The 22,003-nt window shown below is 39.8% G+C and overlaps 1 protein-coding gene across 1 annotated transcript; it reads left to right on the plus strand.

Moving 5' to 3' along the window:
* Nucleotides 1–262: 262 nt before the first annotated feature.
* Nucleotides 263–21,001, plus strand: LOC145498355 (gelsolin, cytoplasmic-like). Its single transcript, XM_081478278.1, has 27 exons — nt 263–995; nt 3,391–3,465; nt 3,567–3,632; nt 4,180–4,257; nt 5,120–5,172; nt 5,671–5,776; nt 6,308–6,418; nt 7,050–7,116; nt 7,482–7,617; nt 8,268–8,346; nt 9,318–9,416; nt 9,851–10,004; nt 11,108–11,211; nt 11,752–11,889; nt 12,071–12,157; nt 12,834–12,905; nt 13,449–13,562; nt 14,018–14,101; nt 14,540–14,601; nt 15,159–15,252; nt 15,472–15,564; nt 15,654–15,698; nt 16,801–16,866; nt 17,545–17,670; nt 18,541–18,624; nt 19,235–19,363; nt 20,888–21,001. Exons 1-27 carry the CDS (start codon nt 930–932, stop codon nt 20,999–21,001), a joined length of 2,502 nt encoding a protein of 833 aa, XP_081334404.1. The 5' UTR covers nt 263–929.
* The last annotated feature ends 1,002 nt before the right edge of the window (nt 21,002–22,003 follow it).

Consider the following 22,003-nt stretch of genomic DNA (forward strand, 5'->3'; position numbering starts at 1 on the left):
TGTGGCGCTTATTGAGAGCATACAGTTGGAAAGCGATCATTCAATTAATAATTTATACATTTTTACACCAACTGAGGGCTCAAACAGTGCCAATTAAAATTAATTTATGATGTATCGAACAGGAAAGAGCAATATGGAAAAACAAAACACAAAACAGCATGTCCTTCGAAAGCCATAATTGTAAATTAAGTGCTAGGACTACTTTGTTGCAATTAAAACTGTCCGTCGCCTTTTTTTGCGATGCCTGACGTGAGTAAGTAAACAAAGGCATTTAAATTTATTGCCAGAGAATAATCGTGAAGTATTTAAATTTTCATTCTCGAATGTACTGGTGACGGGCATCAGCGCGAATTTAAATTTAACGATTTTATGAATATTCTATTATCTAATTAAATGCCAGCAATGAAAATTTCTTCTCACAAAGAGGCCGTCCTTCGCGCGCGTTTAAGTCCTTCATGAAGTAACGCTAGTAAACCGACTCTAAATACATTTTTTAAACGTTAATTTCCGTTCGCAAATTGAAGCTTAAACGCGCTTTAAGATAACAATAAAAAATGTACATAAACATGAGCCGTCTTAAGTAATTTATACCAAAACAAAAGAGTTAAGCTCGGCCAAAAATTTGCGACACGTGTACGAGAGCCTCCAATGAGAGCCATCCCTGCCTCGCAATTATTACGTTTGCCTTCTCTTCAATAACACAGCTATTTAAATTTCTGTCTGCAACAAGGTGCATGTCGTGTTTGTCGCTTGGACAACGGACATATTCAAATTTAAACGTCGGGAAACACAGAGTTTTCGCTGGGAAGTTGACGTTTTAGTTTATTCACACCGCGTCTCAATAAGCTACTAACGGTCTCAAAGAGTCTTCGTTTTATTCCTTTTTTATTGTTATTTCCGTTGTTTTTATTTTACTAATTGAATCTTCAATGGGAGTCGATGAAGCTTTTCTTGAAGCGGGGAAGAAGCCTGGAATGGAAATATGGAGGATTGAGGTGAGTGGGCTGTAATTGTGCTAATGCTCAGCAAATAATAGTTTCCTTTGCGGTTTCGTCGGTGAGGCTTATCGACCTGTTCAAGGCTCAACAGATGGCATGCCCGGTCGCAACCCTTCTCGTATTATCGTTTTATACGCAAATACATTGTTTCCTCCTTGTCGAGTCACCTCATATGAATACAGCATTCGATCCTAACTAGCCCGTAAAGTCAGACAAATTGCAGTTGCCATTAAAATCGTTTAGCCAACAAAATAATCTCTCTGGATAATTTTGTTCTGGTATATCCCTTATATAAATGTATGGATTTTAATTTAACCTTTGAGAATTGCAAACAATATAGTTTTGCCTAAAATTGGCTCTCATTTGGAATAACGTAGGTTTTCTAATTTTCAAATATTATTTCATAATTACAATCTAGCCTATATCTTTCACGAGCAGTAACTGTAGTTATCAATAATTTCCATTATCCACTCGATGCAATAAAACTGAGAAACGCCGGCATAATCTATTATTTATTATTATTTTTACCTCCCTCCAAGGTTGTAATCATAGCGAAGGATATCTCTTCGTGGATTTCAAAAAAAGAAAACATATTTACAGTGAAGCTAAACAATACTTTATTTCGCTCTTTTGTGTGCCGAATGCGGAAAGCGAGGGCAGAAATTAAGGCGACACGTAGGAAATAAATATCATTCATTTATTTTTGTCCTGAACGTGGACCCCCTATAACTTGCAACGCGAAGTCAACGTATAGATGACAGAATTGATATTAAAGCTAGGAAATTGTTGCAAGATCAAATTTTTGAATGCATTGACATCTTAGGTTTTAGCGTGTTGTTGTCAAGTGCAAAGCATAACTTGAAAAACTGTTTTGTTAGCTTTTATTTGGGATGCTCAACAGGTACTGGCAGAACATTGTGAAAAAGCGTTTTAATGTTGAAACCGTTTGTTTATACTTAAAGATGCAACGACAGCCAGCTTCCATTGTCCTTTGCGTATAAAATATTTATACCTCCCATGAAAGAGAACCGTTTTCGAATTTCAACAGCAATGGGATAGATACACCCTTAAGATTATTTTCAAAGAATGACGGAATCTATTTGGTGAAGCTATGAGAAAAGTAAGCTAATTGCATGCACCCGCGTTTTGCCGAGAAAAGAAAAGCAACCCTGAAATGCGAGGGAGGGTTGCAATATCATCTGCCAGTGAGATCTATTTCGCGTTTGAAGTGAGACAACTTCTGACAGAAAAGTCAAAATGATGGCTTATTTATCACAGTTAAGCTCTTACTCGGGCAGCAGGCCGCAACTACAATAATTCCCTAAAGAACCTGAGGCAGTTTGCCAGCAAGTGATGAAAACCTCATAATTTCCATTTTCTTTGCGGAGCAGGTATTGTGATAGAAAAGTGGAATTGACTGTTTAAATGTAACTTTTTATACTCAGCTATGCAACGGTCTGTTACTCCAATGATTCACCAATGAATCCGATAGCATTGTGTGACCCCCTTAAAGGCTGGTTTTCACTAGCGCGGAGTCATTAGCATAATCCGACATAAACAGACGCAGTAAGTTATTGATAACTAGCACCCTTTGTTAGGGAAATTTCCCAACAAATGGCGTTAATTAGAAACACTCTTGCGAAATACACAAATGCAGACGCTACTCGGTCTCATGAGCCAATGAAAACCAACAGTTAACATGTACGACAACTGACAAATCGTAACGACCCTGGCGAGAGGTTGAGCCCGCGGACCGCTCAATCCGGAGTCCAGCGCGCTTACCATTAGGCCACCGCGCCTCATGTAAGCTCGTGACTAACATAGTTATTCGGTACGTGGTTTTGGATGGCTTAGGCTCCGTCCACACTGTACTACGCCGGAGAAATTTGAAAACGGAAGTTTCACTCTGAAAACACATCAAATTTTTTCGGTCTACACTACGCCGGAAAAATTTACAAACACAACAATCACTGCTCATTTTGAATTTGTGTTTGAGGAAAACTCGGTCAGGGAAATCACGTGATAATCGCGACGCCATAGTTTTCGAAAAGCTCCGTTTTCAAAATGTTTTCCCTCCACACTAAAACAGAAAGCCGGCGTTTTCAAATTCCTCCGGTTTGAAAAGTTCCATTTTCGTGACGGATTAGTGTGGACGGTAAGCCTAACCGTAGTAAACTACGTTTTAAAATTCCGCCGGCCTAGTGTGGACGCTGCCTTAGGCTCTCGCACGCGCAGCCAACAATAAGCGCGAGATGCAGGCGTGAATTTCCGTTCAACCCGTACGCCTTGCAGGTTGCATTCATCTTTGTAAATGAACAGAAATATTTGTTAATAATGTAATTGGTTGTCTTAGCTTCAAAGTCGTTCTTGGCCGCCTTTTTTTTCCCCACAGAAATTGAAAGTCGTCGCTCAAGACGTTAAAACATATGGCACCTTTTACTCAGGAGATTCGTATATTTGCCTATCGGTGAGGTTCATATGAATTTAGTACCCCTCTACTATGATTTTTATGGCTTATTTTATACTATTTGTTTGTTTTTATTTGTTTATTCAGTTGTTTATTTTTAGACCAGAAAAGTTGAATCTCATCTTGAGTGGGATATTCATTTCTGGCTTGGTACTAACACTTCCCAGGTACTTTCTTTTTTTTATTTTTGTTGTTTGTGTGTAGTTTCTTTTATATATATATTTCTTTTATCAATATTTTTTGTGTGGTTAGTGAATGGATAGTTTGAAAACACGAGAGAATTCATCGGTCAAGAGCTAGAGAGAACAAACATAACAGAGTTAATCACCATATATATAGGCCTTATTTCTAAGGTAATCTTTTCGACACTCCAGGTTTCGAAAAACTCGGGAAATTGTTGCAACAGCCACCTTTTGCTTACGTGAACAGCCCAAGCGGCTCTAGACACATTTCCATCACCTACGTGACAACATCATCCGCGCATATCTAAAAATAACTTGAGAGGGATTGCCATGAGGACTATGCGTATATGGAGAATTTACTCTCTTACTCTTTATCCTCTCTTAGCATTTGTGTAATACAGATCTCTCATCTATGATAAAACCAAACTGTAAATATTTCTGCCGGTGAATACCTGGGTGAAAATCTTTGAATTGAGGTTTCCCAAGACATTAGAACATCTCTGCTCATTTGGTTAACACTGCTTTCTGACAGGACGAGCAAGGTGTGGCTGCTTATAAGACAGTAGAATTGGATGATCATCTCGGGGGTGGACCGGTACAGTACAGGGAGGTATGAATATTGATATCGAGAACCTAGAGGTATTCTCTGTCTTCTGTGCAATCAACCCTTTCTAGCTAAGAGAACACGGTGTAAAGCAGACTTAACTGTCCACTGTAAGATGATCTTCGTCAAGCGTCCGACTGTGCCCAAAAGGTGGATACAGTATCCAACGGATAAATCGCTGTTCAGTAGAGTATGGTTGAATTTCAGTGTTAACACCTCAGTATCCACTGGATAGTGATTTATCCGATGAACTGCATCGTCCACCCTTGAAACAACTGGGACCTGTTACAATTGGAAAGGTGTATCGGCACTCCGTTTTGATAGAGATGCAGTTAATCAGTGTATACTACTGCAGAGTCCTACCACACGGTTTTAGTTAAGTTTGATATAAATCAACGTAAAATCGGTAAAATGTTCAGCAGGAACATATAGTGGCACACAACCCGCGCAGGAATTATCTTAATTTCTGGAGCACGAAAACGACGAGGAGTAATCTTCTTGTCCATAACTTGTTCTAGATTAGTTAGAGATCAATTCAAAAATCGGCGTGGAGGGGAGAGAGGAGCGTAGCTTTTTTCACTGTTTCCAACTAAATGAACGCATTGAACAGGCGAGGATGTCCATCACAAGAACTCAGGAGGAGCAAAAATTCGACAATAAAATTCTCGAAAGTTTTTTTGAAAGAGAGCAAAAACTTGCTTCCAATAACTTTAATAAGTGAGAAGTTCGAAAAACCTAGGGTTGGAAAAATCGGGTTCGCACTTATATACAGATCAATCTGTCTAGCTGAAAGCAAACCGTTGGATTCTATATTAACATGCCCGCAAAAGTATTAAAATCACTTTCGCTTCTTTAATTTTCCACTAAGGTTCAAGATCACGAATCAAGGAAATTTTTGAACTATTTTCCGAAAGGAATAAGGTATGTGCGCTGTTTAACTATAGTAACAATATTTATCAATGTGCAGTACTAAACTGCGGTATCTGTTGCCCATTGCGTTGAATAGGAGTGTAACTTCTCCCCTTGATGGGGAGTTGCTAGCACAGGTCGTACAAGCAGCCCAAATAGTATTTGGGCTGCCTGTACTACTCTGTGGGCCTCTGTGTCAAAACTAGTCTTCGAGCAAAACCAATCATATGAAAATGTGTTTCTTCTACATGCAGGTTCTTTTTCATGCGAATCAAACTCATTTTCACATGAAAGGTTTTGCACGAGGACTCATTTTGAAACAAAAGCACGGGGTAACTTTAAAATGGTCTATTCGCCAGTACTCATTTGCACGCCTGGGTGGAGTGAAACACTATGAGATTAAAGTTTCCGATAACGACCCGCGAATTCTACAGAAGGGTTTTGAAGTTATAACCACGTGGTGACTGGCCAATTAATTACATGTAATACAATTTATTACTTCACTTGTAGATACCTGGAAGGTGGTGTAGATTCTGGCTTCAGAAAAGTCCAGCGAGGCGTGTACGAGAAGCGACTTTTTCATGTCAAGGGCAAAAGAAACGTGCGAGTATCACAGGTTAGTGGACGAGTGTCAACTCGCTCCTTGTTGTAATCTATTTCCATCCACGCTATCGTTAGGCATGCGCGACCAAGTGGTTCAGGCACTGGAGTTCATTCCGGTCAAATTGAGATTCATAGGACTCAATCGGCGACAAATGTTGATGAGACACTGTATAAAACGTCACTTTACCAAATTTTGTCTCTCTCTACTGCTTCAAATGTATCTACGGATGATTCTTTGGCTCCCTCATTCCCCTTTTCGATGTTATGCCGGTATCAACGTCTCTCTGGCAAATGATTGCCAATGTTTGTTGCATGGGGAAGAAAGTAGATTTCGCCCAAGCAACACGAATGTTAATTAAAAATTGAACAACCCCTGAAATAAGGAGTTCCGTCACCCCCGTCGCTAATTGTTTCAGAGTCTTCCAGCAATGCTTTAACCTCCTATTTTGAAACAGATGACATTGTAGATTACATTTAAGGCTTTCAGGGCACGGAGACAATGAAGGGTTCATCAATGCAATGCGTAGTTGATTTTCTCTCGTAGGTTGAACTACATTACACCTCACTTAACAAAGGAGATGTGTTTATTCTGGACGAAGGAATGACCATCCATTGTTGGAACGGGTCTCAGTGCAGCAGAACGGAGCGAATGAAGGTAAAAAGAAACTATTAAGATGGGATCCACCAGAAGTTCGAGTAAGAAGTGGACAAACCTAGTACCAAGATTATTTACACTGTATTGCAAACTTCTGTACGACTGTTTAAATATCTTCTCAAAAAAACTCATTTCTAGCAACATCAAACGTCGAAAACGAATGTTAAACTTCGTATGAAACACTTGGAAGTATTGGTGAAATGAAACTGGTGATGAAATTTTGCCTGTGTTTGCACAAGTTCTCTGAACTTTGAAACTTATTTTCTCTTGGTCCCATGGGAAATTGTTTTCGGTGTTATTTCAGGCAATTATTTATGTATTTAGCTTTAAGAACATGTAAAAATGACTGTAAAATACATAAAATTATTCTGGTACCAGATTGTTCGTCCACTAAAACCTGAAATTGCTCGATTTTTTTTATCGGATTGTGCCTCAAATCCTCATTTTTCGTTAACGCTGAATTGGATAGACTTGTACCCATTTGGAATCTAATAAATCGAACCGTAGCAAAGGGAAACTAGGGGTGCGGGGGGGGGGGGGGGGTAAGACGCCACTCCTTTGTTTTCTCTTTAGATAAGGAGTGCCGGGCCATTTAAGGTTCAGTTTTGTCACTTATTCATTTTATTTTAAGGGAGTTGAAGTGGCGAGACGAATAAGGGACGAAGAGAGAGGAGGAAAAGCAAAACTTGTCATCATAGGTAAAATAAATGTGCCATCATATTGATCTTAATCATTTCAAGTTTGCACTAGTAACATCCCTAGCTCTGAACATTTCAATGAGTTTCAAGTGGTGCCTCTGATTTCTTCTAAATTGTTATTTATTCAAGCTGAAAACCATAGGAATTCAGGACCTGATAAACTCGAGAAAAATGTCTTGAGTAAAAGCTAAATCCAACCATGTGTTTTGTTGATATGGAGTGTTGCAGTTGGTAAGAGAAGAACAACACCGTTTCCTCCTCACTCAACACAAAACGTGTACCACAAAAACTTGTTAGGTTTTTTTTTTTTCATGAATAACCCACACTCCACTTTTTAAACTGTAACGCGTAATCTTTACCATTAGATGAAGGAAAAGATCACCGGGACGAAAACAAATTTTTTGAAGCCCTCGGGTCACGTGGTGACATTAAGGACGCTAGCGAGGGAGGTGACGATGTAGCATTTGAGAAGCACAATCAAACAAGTGTGACACTGTACAGGTACGTGTTGCCATAGAAATGCTTTCCATTAAACCTACTGCACGCTCAGAGGTTTTGTAAAAAGTGCAAAAGATGCTGCTACTTTACCGGTACATTAAGCCTTCTTAAAACGCTTGAAATTGAACATCTCTACCACAGTGACCCTGGGAGATCCTGAGCTGGGACAGAATAAACCGACTGTTGTAGAGAGGGAGAGGTGTCCTTTGTACGGAATTTTCAATGACGTTCAAGGGTATGAATTACAGCACGGTCGGGGCAAAGGTCCTCAACTTGGAGCTGAAGTTCATTCAAGGTTACTGGTGACTGAAGGTGCTGAAAAATCGGTGACTCTGAGATCGCGAAGGGGAGCGTAATGACATTACTTTTTTGCTGTGGTCAGGGAGATATAGATACACCATACATGAAGATAATGTGAAGATAGTACACCCCCAATGATGAAACTTTTGAATCTCCGCAAAGTCGCCATTCCATGTTTTATTTCACTCACCATCTGTGAACAATATATATAATAAACGTATATTGGAGAGAGAGGGTGCATGCAGTGGTAACTGAAAAGTTACGACGCTGTGCATTCTGTCGCTGAATGTAAGAGGAAAAAGCTTTCTTTCAAGTGATTAATTTTCGTATTCTGTTTGTTGTATCTTTTGCAGGGTATCCGACGAAAGCGGAACCTTGGAAATGACACCTGTAAATGAAATGCCTCTGAAGAAAGAGCATCTGGATTCATATGTTAGTAGCTATGCCTTTCATACTTTTGGTTTTATCATAGTGATGTAGGTAGTGCCAGACAATTATATAAACAAGAAAATAAAACCCACGATTTGTATTTTAGTGAAGCTAATGCTAGCTTAAGGAAAGCCTCCCTATTGTAATCTACTTGTTGTCGCTCCTTGATCAAGTATTAAGCCCGCTTCAAATTAAAATCCCTTATTCTGCTTCATTTTAAAGTTCATGATCACCACTGGAACAACCTCAGTTCAATTTTATAACTAGTTTTAATAACTAGGTGTTCTCAATTATTATCACGCATAGAAATATCGCGCACGTAATCTAATTGTTTTAGTATAAATCTATTAATCGTTCAAAACTTTATCTAAATCCTCTTCACTCTAGAAATCTCGAAAAAGCAAAGAAGCGGCCGCCATTTTGTTAACAACCACACACTGCTAGGCTACTTACTATTTACAACAGAATAGATAGTGAGTAGCGTAGCCAATAAGAGAACGGCTTCGTCATTAATCACTAGTAGATTTACACTAATTCGCTTTAGTGCTCTATAGCTGGTTGGCTATGAAGAGGTTGAGTCTCGTCATTAAACCAGCATAATAATGTTATTTTTAATTAGTTTTGGATTTGAACAAGTTTTTTTTGCTGTTTCTAGAGACGATCGAGAACAACTTCGTTGTTTTGAACCTCGACTGTCATTTGATTTTTCTCAGAGTCAATGCTGACGCTATTGTATTAAGCAATGTATTGGGCACAGAAATAAAAAGAGGAGCGAAAATATATTTACATTGTGGAGTCCCGATTTCTCGAAGCCTCACTTTTTTCAAATCTCCCGACAACTCGAACTAAACGTCGTTTCCCTCCCCTCAGTCAAACATTATAATTGTACCCCCGATTTTTTTACATCAATTTTCGTTCTCTTGGAGGTTCGAAAAATCGTGATTCCACTGTATTAATAAACAGTTTCCCTGCAGGATTGTTTTATTCTGGACTGCGGTAGCAGTGGAATCTTTGTCTGGGTTGGGAAGAAATGCACTGATGCCGAAAAGAAAGCAGGAATGAAGAATGGGATGGTAAGCCTCGACATGTGTTTGAATTTCAAAACTCAAACCCATAACAGTTCTCTGACGTACTTCAATTCCAGCTACTCTTTTAGTGTTCGTCTCTTTTCTGTGTAACAGTAATAATTGAAACAGACATGTTTAGCCTTTTTTTCAATTTGGTGATTGATTGAGAGCACGTATCATAATAAGATATGTCTGTTAAGGTTTGCCGGTTTATTTGTCTCAATTAACATTTTTGCAGTTTGACAACATATGCACGTGTGTTAGTTACGACTAAGGACTTTTCTAAGGACAAGCTAAACAAAATTTGTCATTTAAAAGTTCCGATCGACCATCGACTATAATCATCTATACACTCTTATTCCAACCCTAAGGAAAAATACCCACGATATCTGATCATGCTTGGGGTCTTTAATTTGTGCATTTTTTTTTTCTTTTCCAAGGAATTTATTAGCAAGAAAGGCTACCCTCAGTGGACACAAGTCACCCGTGTGGTGGAGGGAGGGGAGACACCGATCTTCAAACAATTCTTCTCAGGGTGGAGGGACGAGGGAGAGCAAGTAGGAATGGGCAAAGTGTTCCGACAAGGAGCCTTAGGTATGTTTAGCCTGACAGTTAAATAATACTTGAAGTTTGAAGTTCTATATCCCATATTGGATAAAATGTCTCGATGCTTTGTCTTTGTAATCAGGGACAGAAATTTAGAGCGGAGGGGAGAGGGGAGGGGATTGATGGACTAGCCACCCCCCTTTTCGGAGAAGCAAAAGTCAAAAAAAAAATTTTTTTTTAAAAAGATTGATGTGAATATTATGGCAGAAATAAAGGCATACACTCTTGACAGGTAACTCATCGTAATTTTGCCTTTGTGGCATTGCTAGTATATCTAGTGTAATTGTTTTAATTAGGTTCCAGTTTTCAAATTGGAACATTTTGATTAGACTTTCTGAAAAGTCCTTCGTCTTGTTTATTCAGTACCCGCCGGACCTCTCGCGACTTCTTCGATCGCTCGGCCGCTTCGCGGCCTAACATATTCTACCATGAAATTCATGAGGTTAACTTATGGCAAGTCTACATTTTGGTGACATGCAACATTGACTCCGCAACCCAAAGGTACCCTCCCCCTCCCCCTTGAAAAATCCTGTATCCGCCCCTGTGTTATCTGTCATCCGTACATGACAGATATAATTAAATATACATAACTATATCTGGAAGTACGTTTAATCTCGGAAAAAACTATCCGCAAGTACGCTTAATCTTGTGAAAAACTGTCCTCTTTTAGCCATGGTCTAAGGTCTCACCGGTTAAGTACATTCGCCAGCGGGTATTCTGTGAGGCAAGGTTGCGCAAGATCATTGATGAATATACACAACCGTAGTGAAACTGTCTATAAATAGAAGAACCTCAAAATAGCAGTCTTTTAAGGCAGGGAAAAAATCTTCACACCACCAACAACCCGTAACCAGGTATCGCAATTCACGAGTTGAAAAGGACGAGGATGATTTTAGGCTAAACGGTACGTGTTCAATGATTACGAGAGGAACACCAGATAAACACTCCAAAATTTGCGACAAAGTAATTTCTTGATCTTTTACAAGAAATTCGAAACGGACGTATTTCAAACAAAAGTTTGATACAAGTTTGTAATTTGCTCTAAAATAGTTTCAATTTACTTACTGGTTGATTCATTTTCTTACGCAAAGCTAAACAAAGCAATGAAAAGTTTGATGCCAGTCAGCTGCACGATCGAGAAAAACAGAAACACAAAACAGAAATCCTGCCAGACGATGGAACAGGAGACGTGGAGGTAGACACCAGTTCATTTGATGTTTTTATACTTTATATTTATCTTCTTTTGTTTAGGATCTCAGCTCAGTGGCGGATCTTCATGCATTTGCTGACATTTTTACATTTATTGTTCTCATTTTTATCATTGCCTTGAATACTGATTTTAGTAATTTAACTCTATTGATATTTTCTTATTGAATTTGTTTACTTTCGTTTGTTTACTTACCTCTCTCTGTATACCTACCTAACTACCTACCTACCTCGCCCCCCCCCAGCCTCTCTCTCTCTCTCTCCCTCCCTTTCTTCCTCCCTACCTACCTACTTACCTACCTGCTTGCCTGCCCCTCGACCGACCCACCGACCGACCGATCTTCTAGCTACACTTCCTACCTGCCCACCTATCCATTCACGGTTATAACTTTCAATGTGACACCACACAGGTAAAAATATTAGCAGCGAACCAACCACAGCTAAAATACTTCCGAGATCTCTTTACCAAAAGGAGATCTGGGAACGGCACGTGCTTTTACTTAACTGACCAATCTTCGCTCGTTCCCAGATCTGGCGCGTTGAAGACCATGACCTCTATCCCCTGGAGCCAAACTTACATGGAGTGTTCTTCAGTGGTGACTCTTACGTCATCAAGTATAGCTTCATGGCTAATTGGAAGAGGCAAATAATAATCTACTTTTGGCAGGTAGTAATTTAATTATTTAGTTTAATAAATAAATTAGGCAAGGTAATTTACAGGTAAAGGACACAGGCCGCATTTCGACGCCCAGCAGCAATGAAGCCAGAGTTGGATTCCCAGACAAAACAGATACAAGTTTATTGAAACTCGTTTTTGCTGACCACCGTTTTTTCCTTACTTTTGTTAGGGAACAAAAAGCAGTATTGACGAAAAAGCAGCATCGGCAATGTTAGCTGATCAAATGGACAAAAAACTAGGAGGAATAGCAACACAGGTTAGCCTGGGAGGAGTTAAGTAAGGAAGTAGGTAAAGGTAAAGGTAAAGATAAAGTCTGCATACGAGCCAAGTGGCCCATCAGGCCGGAGCTTATCCCGGTTTCTGTAGCATGAAGCGACTAGGAGTATTTCTACTCCCCCCTGGATGGGATGCTAGTCCATCGCAGGGTTACCCCCAGCATTAAGTTCGCCGGTACCCATTTTTACATCTGGGTGGAGAGAGGCACTGTGAGAGTAAAGTGTCTTGCCCAAGAACACAACACAATGTCCCCGGCCAGGGCTCGAACCCGGACCGCTCGATCAGGAGACGAGTAAGGAAGTAAGGAAGTAGGGAAGTACTCATGGGTTATTGACCGAGCGTGAGGTGAAGATGGCTGGATATTAGCCGCCAGTTTTTTTGTGTGTTTATGGACCGAGACGGAACGATGCAATCCGGCGTATGTACAGCCATCTTCCGCGAACACGCTTGGTCAATAAAGGATTTATTATATGGCATAAAGAAAGCCATGTTCTTGCGTGATATGGCGGGCAAGATGTTACCATAAAGTCCTCTCCGGTAGCCAATCACAGCACAAGATTTAGTTCATCTTAACTGCTCGCGGAGCTAGCCATATAATAACTGATTTTCAGTCCTAACTGATCAAAATAATAAAAGCTCTTTACTTTGTGTTGCAGATACGAGTTGTACAAAACAAAGAACCAGAACACTTCCTGAGAATGTTTCGAGGACGTTTCATAATTCTTGAAGTAAGTATTCATTTAGATATTACCAAGTTTTATCAAGGTAAAAATCAATGATCAACAAGCAAATGTGAGAGAGTAACTTGTAGCTAGTCGCTCAAGGTTTTAGCACTATGGTCGTTCATGTGATGTAAAAGACGACCATTCAAGGTTCAGTCATGAATAAATTGAACGCATTGCACATCTGCATTATTGCTTTTATCACAAAAAGCAGTAAGTTACATGTAAAGAGCATATCAGGGTCGTAGCCAGAAAAAGTATGACTGAGGCATGCAATGTCCATGGTTAAATTCTATTCCAAGGTATTTGACAGTGTTTTATTTTACCCCTTAAAAAAAAAAAAAAACACCAACAAAATCGAAAAAAAAAATGGCTGAGGTAAGTGCCTCGGTTTGCCTTATACTGGCTGGCTACGGCCTTTCCCATCATAGTAGCTTCAGAACATTTCCGTTACGATACATTAAAAGAGGATCCTCGTGTCCACCTGCTGTGCTTCACGAGTTGTTTAACATTATCAGTATATTTAATAGCGATTAACTTAATTTACAGGGTGGCAGAGGAGCTGGATACCGTGCTGGTTCAGAGGAGGATACATACGACCACGAAGGCAAGAGAATGTTTCATGTTCGTGGTTCGTCGGACATGAATGCTAAAGCAATGCAGGTCTGTAATAACTCCAACGCAAAATCTGACAGTTCATCTGTTGAATTGGTGTTCTACTTTAAATGTTTTCAACTGCGCAACCGTACCGGAACTAACATTAAGTTCATTATCAAGCTAGAAGCTCGTGCTACACGAGGGCTAACACTGGGAGCGTCCATTGTTTCAGTCGACACACCGACCGTCACTTAACCATTATCAGCTCAACATTGACGAACAAACTAGGCAGTTTCTTATTTTAGTAATAATTGACTTATTAATTTATTTTTAGGATTAGGAACATTTCTTATTCCAACAAGCAAGTGGTTTTGTTAATATAATTTTTATTGTTCTAACTATCTTAACTTAAAACGAAGAGTTTCCAAGATGTAGAAAGCCGGCGATTGTTGCTACGTACATTAAAGCGACGAAACTCTTTTACACCTTTACTTTCATGTGTTTGCTTCTAAACATTTCAGGTGCCTCGAAGAGCTGCCTCGCTGAATTCAGGAGACATGTTTGTGTTGGAGACTCCTTTCGTGGCCTTCTTGTGGAGAGGAAAGGTTATTACTCTATAAAGTCGTTCTTTGAAAGTGTTTTCAATTTTCCTCTAGTTAGCTTACCGCTGTAACAATGTTTCCTTGTTATAATGGTGTGGACTTACTATAACGTCCGTGGAAATTCTGCGTTCTGAGTAAGCAACAGAAAATGCAAGGTGGAAGGAGCAGAGAGGAAGAAGCCACCTTAAACCCGAGTTGTAAACAAGGAATTAGACAACTGCCTCTGGTTTTTATTTCTTACGATACTGATCTTTTATTTCCTCAGTGAAAACAACAACAAAAACAAACAAACAAGCAAACAAAAATAAAAATACTGGCAAAACTACTTGATATGGTCTCCATGTAGTGTGGAAAACTCTACCGAACGTTTCTTTATTGAGCAACACTGTACTTTTTGCAGCCCATTCGGTTGATTGAGTGGTTCGTTTCATTTTTCTATAGGGAGCATGCGCGGCTGAAAGGAGGAATGCCAGACAGCTAATCGATTACCTTATGGTTGGAAGGTACAATGCTAGCCTTTTGAAAAACTACGGTTTTGCACTTTTATTAAGTCGATGTACTGTTCGCTGATTGCTTGTTGGTAAGGCAGGTTACGGGATAGCTATAGGTACAAGAGCACATTTTTTTCCCCCAGATTTTAAGGCGCCCCTAATTTCCTACGTTTTTCAACGTTGCAGATCGTTCCTCATTGCACGTAACCTACAAAGATTTTTCAGCAGTAAAAAGAATCGCCAAGCTGCTCTTTTAGTCATCTGCTCGTTTTAAAGCGGACATGCGTTAAAAATTTGGGTTTTTGCAGGTTAAACTGTTGCTATCAATAGTACTGTTTTAGGTCGAGAAATGTGACCATATGATATCTCATGTTATCCCATGACATCTCTTGTTATAACTTGTTCAGAAATGATTCGGCATATTTGTTTGATACTTTTAAGAGACTATAATTTAGTCTCTTGGTACTTTATTGGCTTAATATTAGTCCTTAGAATCGCGAACCGGGCCGAAACCGTCAGTCGCAAACTTAATTACAAAGCTATTACCACCCGATTTGTAACTTCTTTAGGGAGGTGGAGCCAATTCGAGAAGGGAAGGAACCGAAGACATTTTGGGAAGCTATTGGTGGATACGAAGAATACTCTACAGGGAAACGTATGGAGGTAACAGCAAACTGATAGAGGTAGATTCGAATGCAACAGTGATTTCCTGCCAAATACGGACGTGTGGTTCATTTGTGCACGCGATATGCCGTAAAATACTTTTTCTTGTTTGATCAGTATTATTTATTTCAGCAAGTTGTACACTTTTTTTTCACTTGGAAGCTTTTTTTCAGTGACATTAATAAAAATAATGAGCTTACCTTTTTATTCGTTTCCCAGGAAGAAAAGCCCAGCTACCCACCTCGTTTGTTTCAATGTTCCAACGCTTCCGGCGCGTTTAGAGTGGAAGAGATATTTGAATTTTGTCAAGAGGTAAACATGTCGATTTGTTTTTTACTTCGATTTCATATCACGTTTATTTACTTGGCTCTAATGATAAGTGTTGCATGATTTTCTTGAAGGACCTTATTGAGGACGATGTTATGTTCCTGGACACCTATGATGAGGTACAGTAGTAAAGAATGTTCAGTGCAAAAGTGTCTAAACAGGTAACAGAAAAAGGCGCTTTCCTCTATCCTTCATAAAAAAGCCGTGTTTTCAAACAACCATGTTTGAGATTTCTAGTAATGGGGTTCAACAAATTAACATCAGTTTTTCATGCGTCTGTCCTGTTATTGATCATGAATTTCGTCATAACATTGTCAAAGTAGCTGTTGATCAGGCCACGATGCGATAGTCGAGTGGATCCGCAGACTACTTCGATAGTAGTATGACGAAATTTATGATCAGTAACAGGACAGACATATAAAAAACTGACCTCAATTTGTTTTTTTTTTTTTTTACAGTAACAAAAAGGTAGAAGTTATAAATTCATGTGTCTGTCCACTTATTAACAATGAAAATTAGCCAATGAGCGCACGAAAACTTCTGCAGTTACTGTAAAAGATGTGTGTCAGCTGGTCAGATAAAAAGGGGTAGATCATGTCTTGATCTAAGAAGATACCGAAGTCACGTTCGTTATTTAAAAGTGTTTAAGCTCAGTTTTCACTGTGGAAATTGACTTTCGTCTAAACGTTGAGTGCGGAATTTTGAGTGGAAAATGAGATTATTTAACAAATAAAGAAGCCTAAGCCGTCTATTACACTGTGATAAACAATTCGGGCATTTGAGAACACGAGCGAAATGTAGAAAAAACGAGCCGTAGGCGAGTGTTCTCTACATTTCTCGAGTGTTCTCAAATATCTGGAGTGTTTTATCATAGTGTAATACATGGCTTAGGCTTCTTCATTTGCTTTATGATGTAGAGGTAATGTGGCAAAAAACAATATAACACGCTTTTTCTATGTTTTATACTCTGTTAAAACATGGGTTTTTTTTAACAATCAGAGCGCGCGCAGGGTCCTATATGTATTATAGAGAAAAATAAAGTTCTGTGTAAAAGTTGACATTTTTCTACCGTTTGTTCGTTTATCAGTGGATCATAGCTCTCGCGACTAACAGACGCATGAGATTTCTGCCAGATATTGCAGTAAATGAAGTGAATTGTTTTCTGAAAAATGCATGAAATAAGTTTTGTCTATTACTGATTCGATCCTTTATTCTCCTCAGGTGTTCGTCTGGATTGGAGATGGAGCAAACGAAGTCGAGAAAGCTGAAGCTGTCACCGTGGCCATGGTAAAATTAAAAATTATTCCACGAGCGCGCGTTGGATATGAGATTATAAATAGCCAACGAGGCGTTAGCTATATCATCTCATATCCAACAACTGCGAGTGGAGTAACTGTCTTATCAAAAACGCCTGCAAAATATGTAAGAAAACTAAAATGAAAAAAACAAAAACGCCCCAAAAACTTACGCCCACGCTTACCGTAATTGTAATGCATGGCATAATTGCTCGTTCACATACCATGATGGCTAAGCCAATGAAAACTCTTGAATTGCATCATACAATAATCAAGTTTTTGATGATATATTTCACAAAGCAACTGAAAATGCTCTGCTCACCCTGATTGGTCAAAGGTTCGAAGGTACGCCTCTGGCGCTGGTTGGTCTTAAATGGATGGTTTCACGCTTAGGCGCATGTTCAAACTATAAAGTTTGCCCAATTGATTGCATCTTCTCATGGAACAGTTGAAAGTCAGTTGATGAGTTTTGTGCGAAATGTCTTTGAAATTTCACGATCGAGCGTGAAATTGGGGCAATAGAGGTGATATTTCTCGTAAGTGTTCCCTTTATCATGTCTCGACTGCGTCAGTCCGTTAATATCCTTTGTAACATTTGGGAAGTGCGATAGCAGCTAATGCAATGGTTTTATGAGCGTCCTCTGTTTTTTTTTTTTTCCTCTTTCTGAAGGACTATGTACGATCTGACCCTTCTGGTCGAACCTTGGATGATACGATGATAATACAGGTTAAACAGGGATACGAGCCTCTGAATTTCACTGGACACTTCCAGGCCTGGGACCGAGACAAATGGAGCGTAAGTATGCTTATTTTATATAAAACTGTTCTTTGGCCTAGTTGCTCCATAATGAGTTAAGATAGACTAGGTTTAGATCGACTGGCCAAAATTGGTTGTGAAGGAAGCGAGCGAGCGGGAATGGTTTTCAAGAAGTTTAGTCAGGGATAGGGTATAGAAATCAGACAGTTTTTGGTCTAGTATAGAGTATGATTTAGCGGAAAAGTGGTCGGTGTATAGATAATTTAGTCTGGGATAGGGAAGGAGTTTTTGGTGCCTAGTCTACAAAAGGGTTGCAAAATCAAGATGATCATGGGTAGGTTGAGGGTGTCAGTGTCCCAGCGGCACACCCTACCCAATGATTTATAGAGCACCCCCCTCGGAATGAATCTACTCTGACAGGAACGTCACGGTATCGCTGAATGACGGCATTTGGTAAACATCACTTCACGAAAAATGCAGAAGTCAGAGGGCTCTGGTGAATGCGATTAGCAAGGTTTTGAAAATACGAAAACGGTCTCTTAGACCGTATTGGACTGGAACTAGCTTGCAACTGAGGCTAATGCGGGGAGTCTTTTCAAATGCAAATGACTTTGACCTCTTTTTCATGATATTCCCCCGCATGAGCCTCCATTTCAAGCTAGTTCCAGTCCAATACCGAGAATACGATAATGGTCTAATAGAATCCAACAATTACAAGATACAACTGGAAATGGCTTAAAATGTCGACACTATTTGTAACTTTTTTTGTTTGTTTGAATTTTTCATTATTGTCAGTGAAAGAATCGGTGATTTGTCACTTAACCCAGTCGTTCCCAAGGTAGATATTTTTGGTCTAACTCAGTGAGACCTCGCGGTATTGAGTCCTCTACTTCTCATCTCCACTTTCAGGAAGGAAAGACATATGAAGAGATAAAACAAGAAATGGGAGAGGAAGGCATCAAAAAAGTGTCCGAGATACGAATAACTACACAGGTAGGCTCGCAGTGCAAAAATAACAACCGTTTCTTTTCTTTGTTTCGTTTTCTAAATTGTTCAATTAGCTCTCAGTTCCGAACGCTTTTAATCTCTAAACTCAATATATCAATTTCGTACAGTGAGTACCGTATACCTCTTTTAGTATCGGTTTCGAGAATTTGTATGTACATCGAAACCGCTCTATTTGATGGACTTCATCTGTACAACATTAACATCGTGGGGAAAAAAATGGTTATACCTCGCAACTCAAATACGATTTTCCGAATGGAGGAGAACGTTTTACGTGTCGTGGGTCAAAGGTCACTAACTTCCTTGAACGAACAAAACTCAATAACTCCCTAGAGAAACAACAACTTGAACTTTCGACTGGCGCGTGATCAGGTCGTTCACCTTGAAACCGCGGCCAATTTTTTTTGTGCTGGCTTAAGTCAAAATTTTTTTGCAGATTTTTTTCTATTTTTGAGTTGGGAAATATCACAAAACACTTAATGACTGACCCCAAGGGAAACTGAGTTTTATTTCTCCTCGACCTCAATGTTCTGGGGAAAAAACTGAGGGCCAGTTATTAAGTGATTAATGTTTTCTGATCTTCATTACTTTGTTGTAGACTGTGAAAGCAATGAATAACAATAACAGTGGCGACTTCACTGAAACAGATGGTTCTAGCTACTCGTATGAAGTCTTGGCGCAGCCATCTCATCTTCTCCCTGGAGGAATCGATAAGACAAACAGAGAGGTATTACATCATGTCTTATACACCCTATGCAAATATGGCGGACCACTCGCTCGTCGTCCGGGACGAGTTGCATAAAAGCGAGACTAGTTTTGACAATGCTTCCCCAGAAAAGTCTTGCCTCGTCGACGATCTGGTCTGTTTTATTTCGCTATGCCTTCGAGTTTTTGTGTTCCTGAATGTCACCAGAAGGGACAGAAATTGTCCAACGTTCGCTTCAGTCTAAGGAAAAATAGTGGATCCATGCAATTCGTTGTGACGAAGGAAGTGAGTTCACGATCGCCGTGGAAAGTGAAGTTTGTTCACTACATTTTCAGGTTGGAAGATCTTAGAAAATCGTTTAAATGACGAGCTTATGCGGTGTCTGGTGGTGTTCCAACACGATTTGCTTGGCCAGCACTTTCCCCACGGTAAAGAAAAGCTCCTCTTGAAATACATTCTCTGTCTCAAAAGAAGAAGACAATTAGTTGTCTACGTCCGCCACCACTTTACTCAGACCGAATTGCACGAAACAAATATTACGGTGGAATCACCAAGGGAATGAACTTCAACTGCTCCCGTCATTGAAACATTGCGCCAAATGACAACGACTTGGAGCTAAATGCGATCGGTGACACATATTCTAAGATCTTCTAGCTTGAAATGTAGGAAACAAACTTTTACAGTTCCCTCAGCGATCGTGAACTCCTTTCCTTCGTCTGTTTTCCCCTCAGGGGCGAACAGGGAAACTAAAAAAAAACTTTCTCTCCTGTGGAAGATTTCACTCCCTTCTGATAGTATTCAGCAACACAAAAACTCGTAGGCATAGCGAAATAAAACAAAGCAGATTGTCGAAGAAGCAAGATTGTTTTGGGGAAGCATTGTCAAAACATAACACCGAGGCCCAACTGGCCTCGCTTTCACGTACGCAACTCGTCCCGAGCGACGACCGAGTGGTCCGCCATATTTGCATAGGGTATATTAATCACGCGCGAGGGTCGTTCTGGGGAAATATCGGGTAATATGGACCGAGTACATCGAGGTCCGTACAAAAAAGATCAACGGCCAAATTTCTTCCGGTGCAGCCCCTAGCAAGCTTGCTGAATTGAAATTGTTTAGAAAAAATTCCACAACTGCGTGACTGGAAAGACTCCATAAACTTCAAGCGCGGTTCCGTTTACTCATGGAAGGCATTTAATAAAAGTTTTTTGAGAAAAACAAAACAAAACAAAACAAAACAAAACGGAACACTGAGTTGGAAGTTAGAGAAAAAGTACCTTGTGTAGGTAAATTATTTTAGAAGAGTAAGCCCATGAAACTACAAGAAACATTTACATTGGCTCTGCGGGATCAACTCGACAGTGCTTGACAGAATACTTGGAAAACAATTGGACCGACAATATATCAATATGATTGGTTAAGTTTATTTGGTCATTGACCCTCTGTACTGAGTTGGTTGTGAAATAAACTCGTACAAATTCTCCAGCCGATAAGAATGACCGAACCGCGAATAAGGCGATGTTGCGTTTTTTTTCCTCTTTCTTATAGCGTTACTTGTCAAATGAGGAGTTTTTCTTGGTATTCGACATGGAGAGGACTGAGTTCGAGTCTCTACCAAGATGGAAACAAGTGCAGCTTAAGAAGGAAAAGGGCTTGTTTTAGTTCGCTCTAATGAATGACACGAGGCGTACAGCTCGACGTAAAACACTTGAGCTGATTCAGAGGAAAATGGTCTTAGGCAGTGTCCACACTACGCAGGAGAAATTTGAAAACGCAGCTTTATTTTATTCAGTCAGGCCCACCGTTCAGACTAATCCGTCGTGAAAACGGAGCTTTTCGAAAACGCTCTTGAAACCGGAGGAATTTGAAGACGCCGGCTTTTCGTTTTCGTGTGGACGGAAAACATTTTGAAAACGATGGTGTCACGATAATCAGGTGAATCAGTGTGAATTCTTCCATTTTCAATTCCTCCTTCGTGGTGTGGACGGGGCTTTAACTTTGTCATGGTCGTTTAAGAGAATGCAGTGACAGGCATAAATTAGCACTTAGTTTACGAAGACTTTCCGATGAAATGATAAATTGCACGAAGGGATCGGAGTAATGAATGCACATAAAAGAAAATTAGTTGCTTAGCATTTATTTATAAGGTTTTCTATGCGGCTACTACATCGCTTTTTTAGTACGCAACTTTGCATATAAAAGCTGGCGTATCTTAATCTAACAAATTTTTCGCTAGTAGGCATTTCATTTTTATACATTTATAGCTGCAGAGGTTTCAAATTTTCAGCGCGATAATCTCGGGGGAAACCGACGTGGGTGCTCGACCAAAATTTTGAAGAGAACTCCTGATCCTGCTTTGTGGGCGCGGCTTTTTTTTCTTTTTTTTTTCACTTCTAAGAGGTACCAATTCTGAGACAAAATTAAAATCCAGTTGGTACCGCGAAAGCTCCCGCTATGGACCTCTTGAGGCTGAACAACCTAAGAGGTACCAAGACTACTTCTGTATCCCCTAAATGGTACGAAGAGCACCCCCCCCCCCGTCCTTTTTACATGCGGGCCCCCTCGAGGGGTAACCCGGGCTTAGGTTGAATGAACAATGACAGCTTTTAGTCAATTCAATCGAGGTTATCTGATCAATTTGAATTTTCTACAATATCGACCAAA

Source organism: Orbicella franksi, chromosome 9 (genome assembly GCF_964199315.1).
Source record: "Orbicella franksi chromosome 9, jaOrbFran1.1, whole genome shotgun sequence".
Classification (NCBI taxonomy): domain Eukaryota; kingdom Metazoa; phylum Cnidaria; class Anthozoa; order Scleractinia; family Merulinidae; genus Orbicella; species Orbicella franksi.

Bases quoted from the DNA above. Each gene is read 5' to 3' on its own strand.
- LOC145498355 (XM_081478278.1), top strand. From the start codon at position 930: ATGGGAGTCGATGAAGCTTTTCTTGAAGCGGGGAAGAAGCCTGGAATG. The intron at 12,158-12,833 runs GTTAGCCTGGGA...TTTGTGTTGCAG, and splicing joins TAGGAGGAATAGCAACACAG to ATACGAGTTGTACAAAACAA. The intron at 12,906-13,448 runs GTAAGTATTCAT...CTTAATTTACAG, and splicing joins GACGTTTCATAATTCTTGAA to GGTGGCAGAGGAGCTGGATA.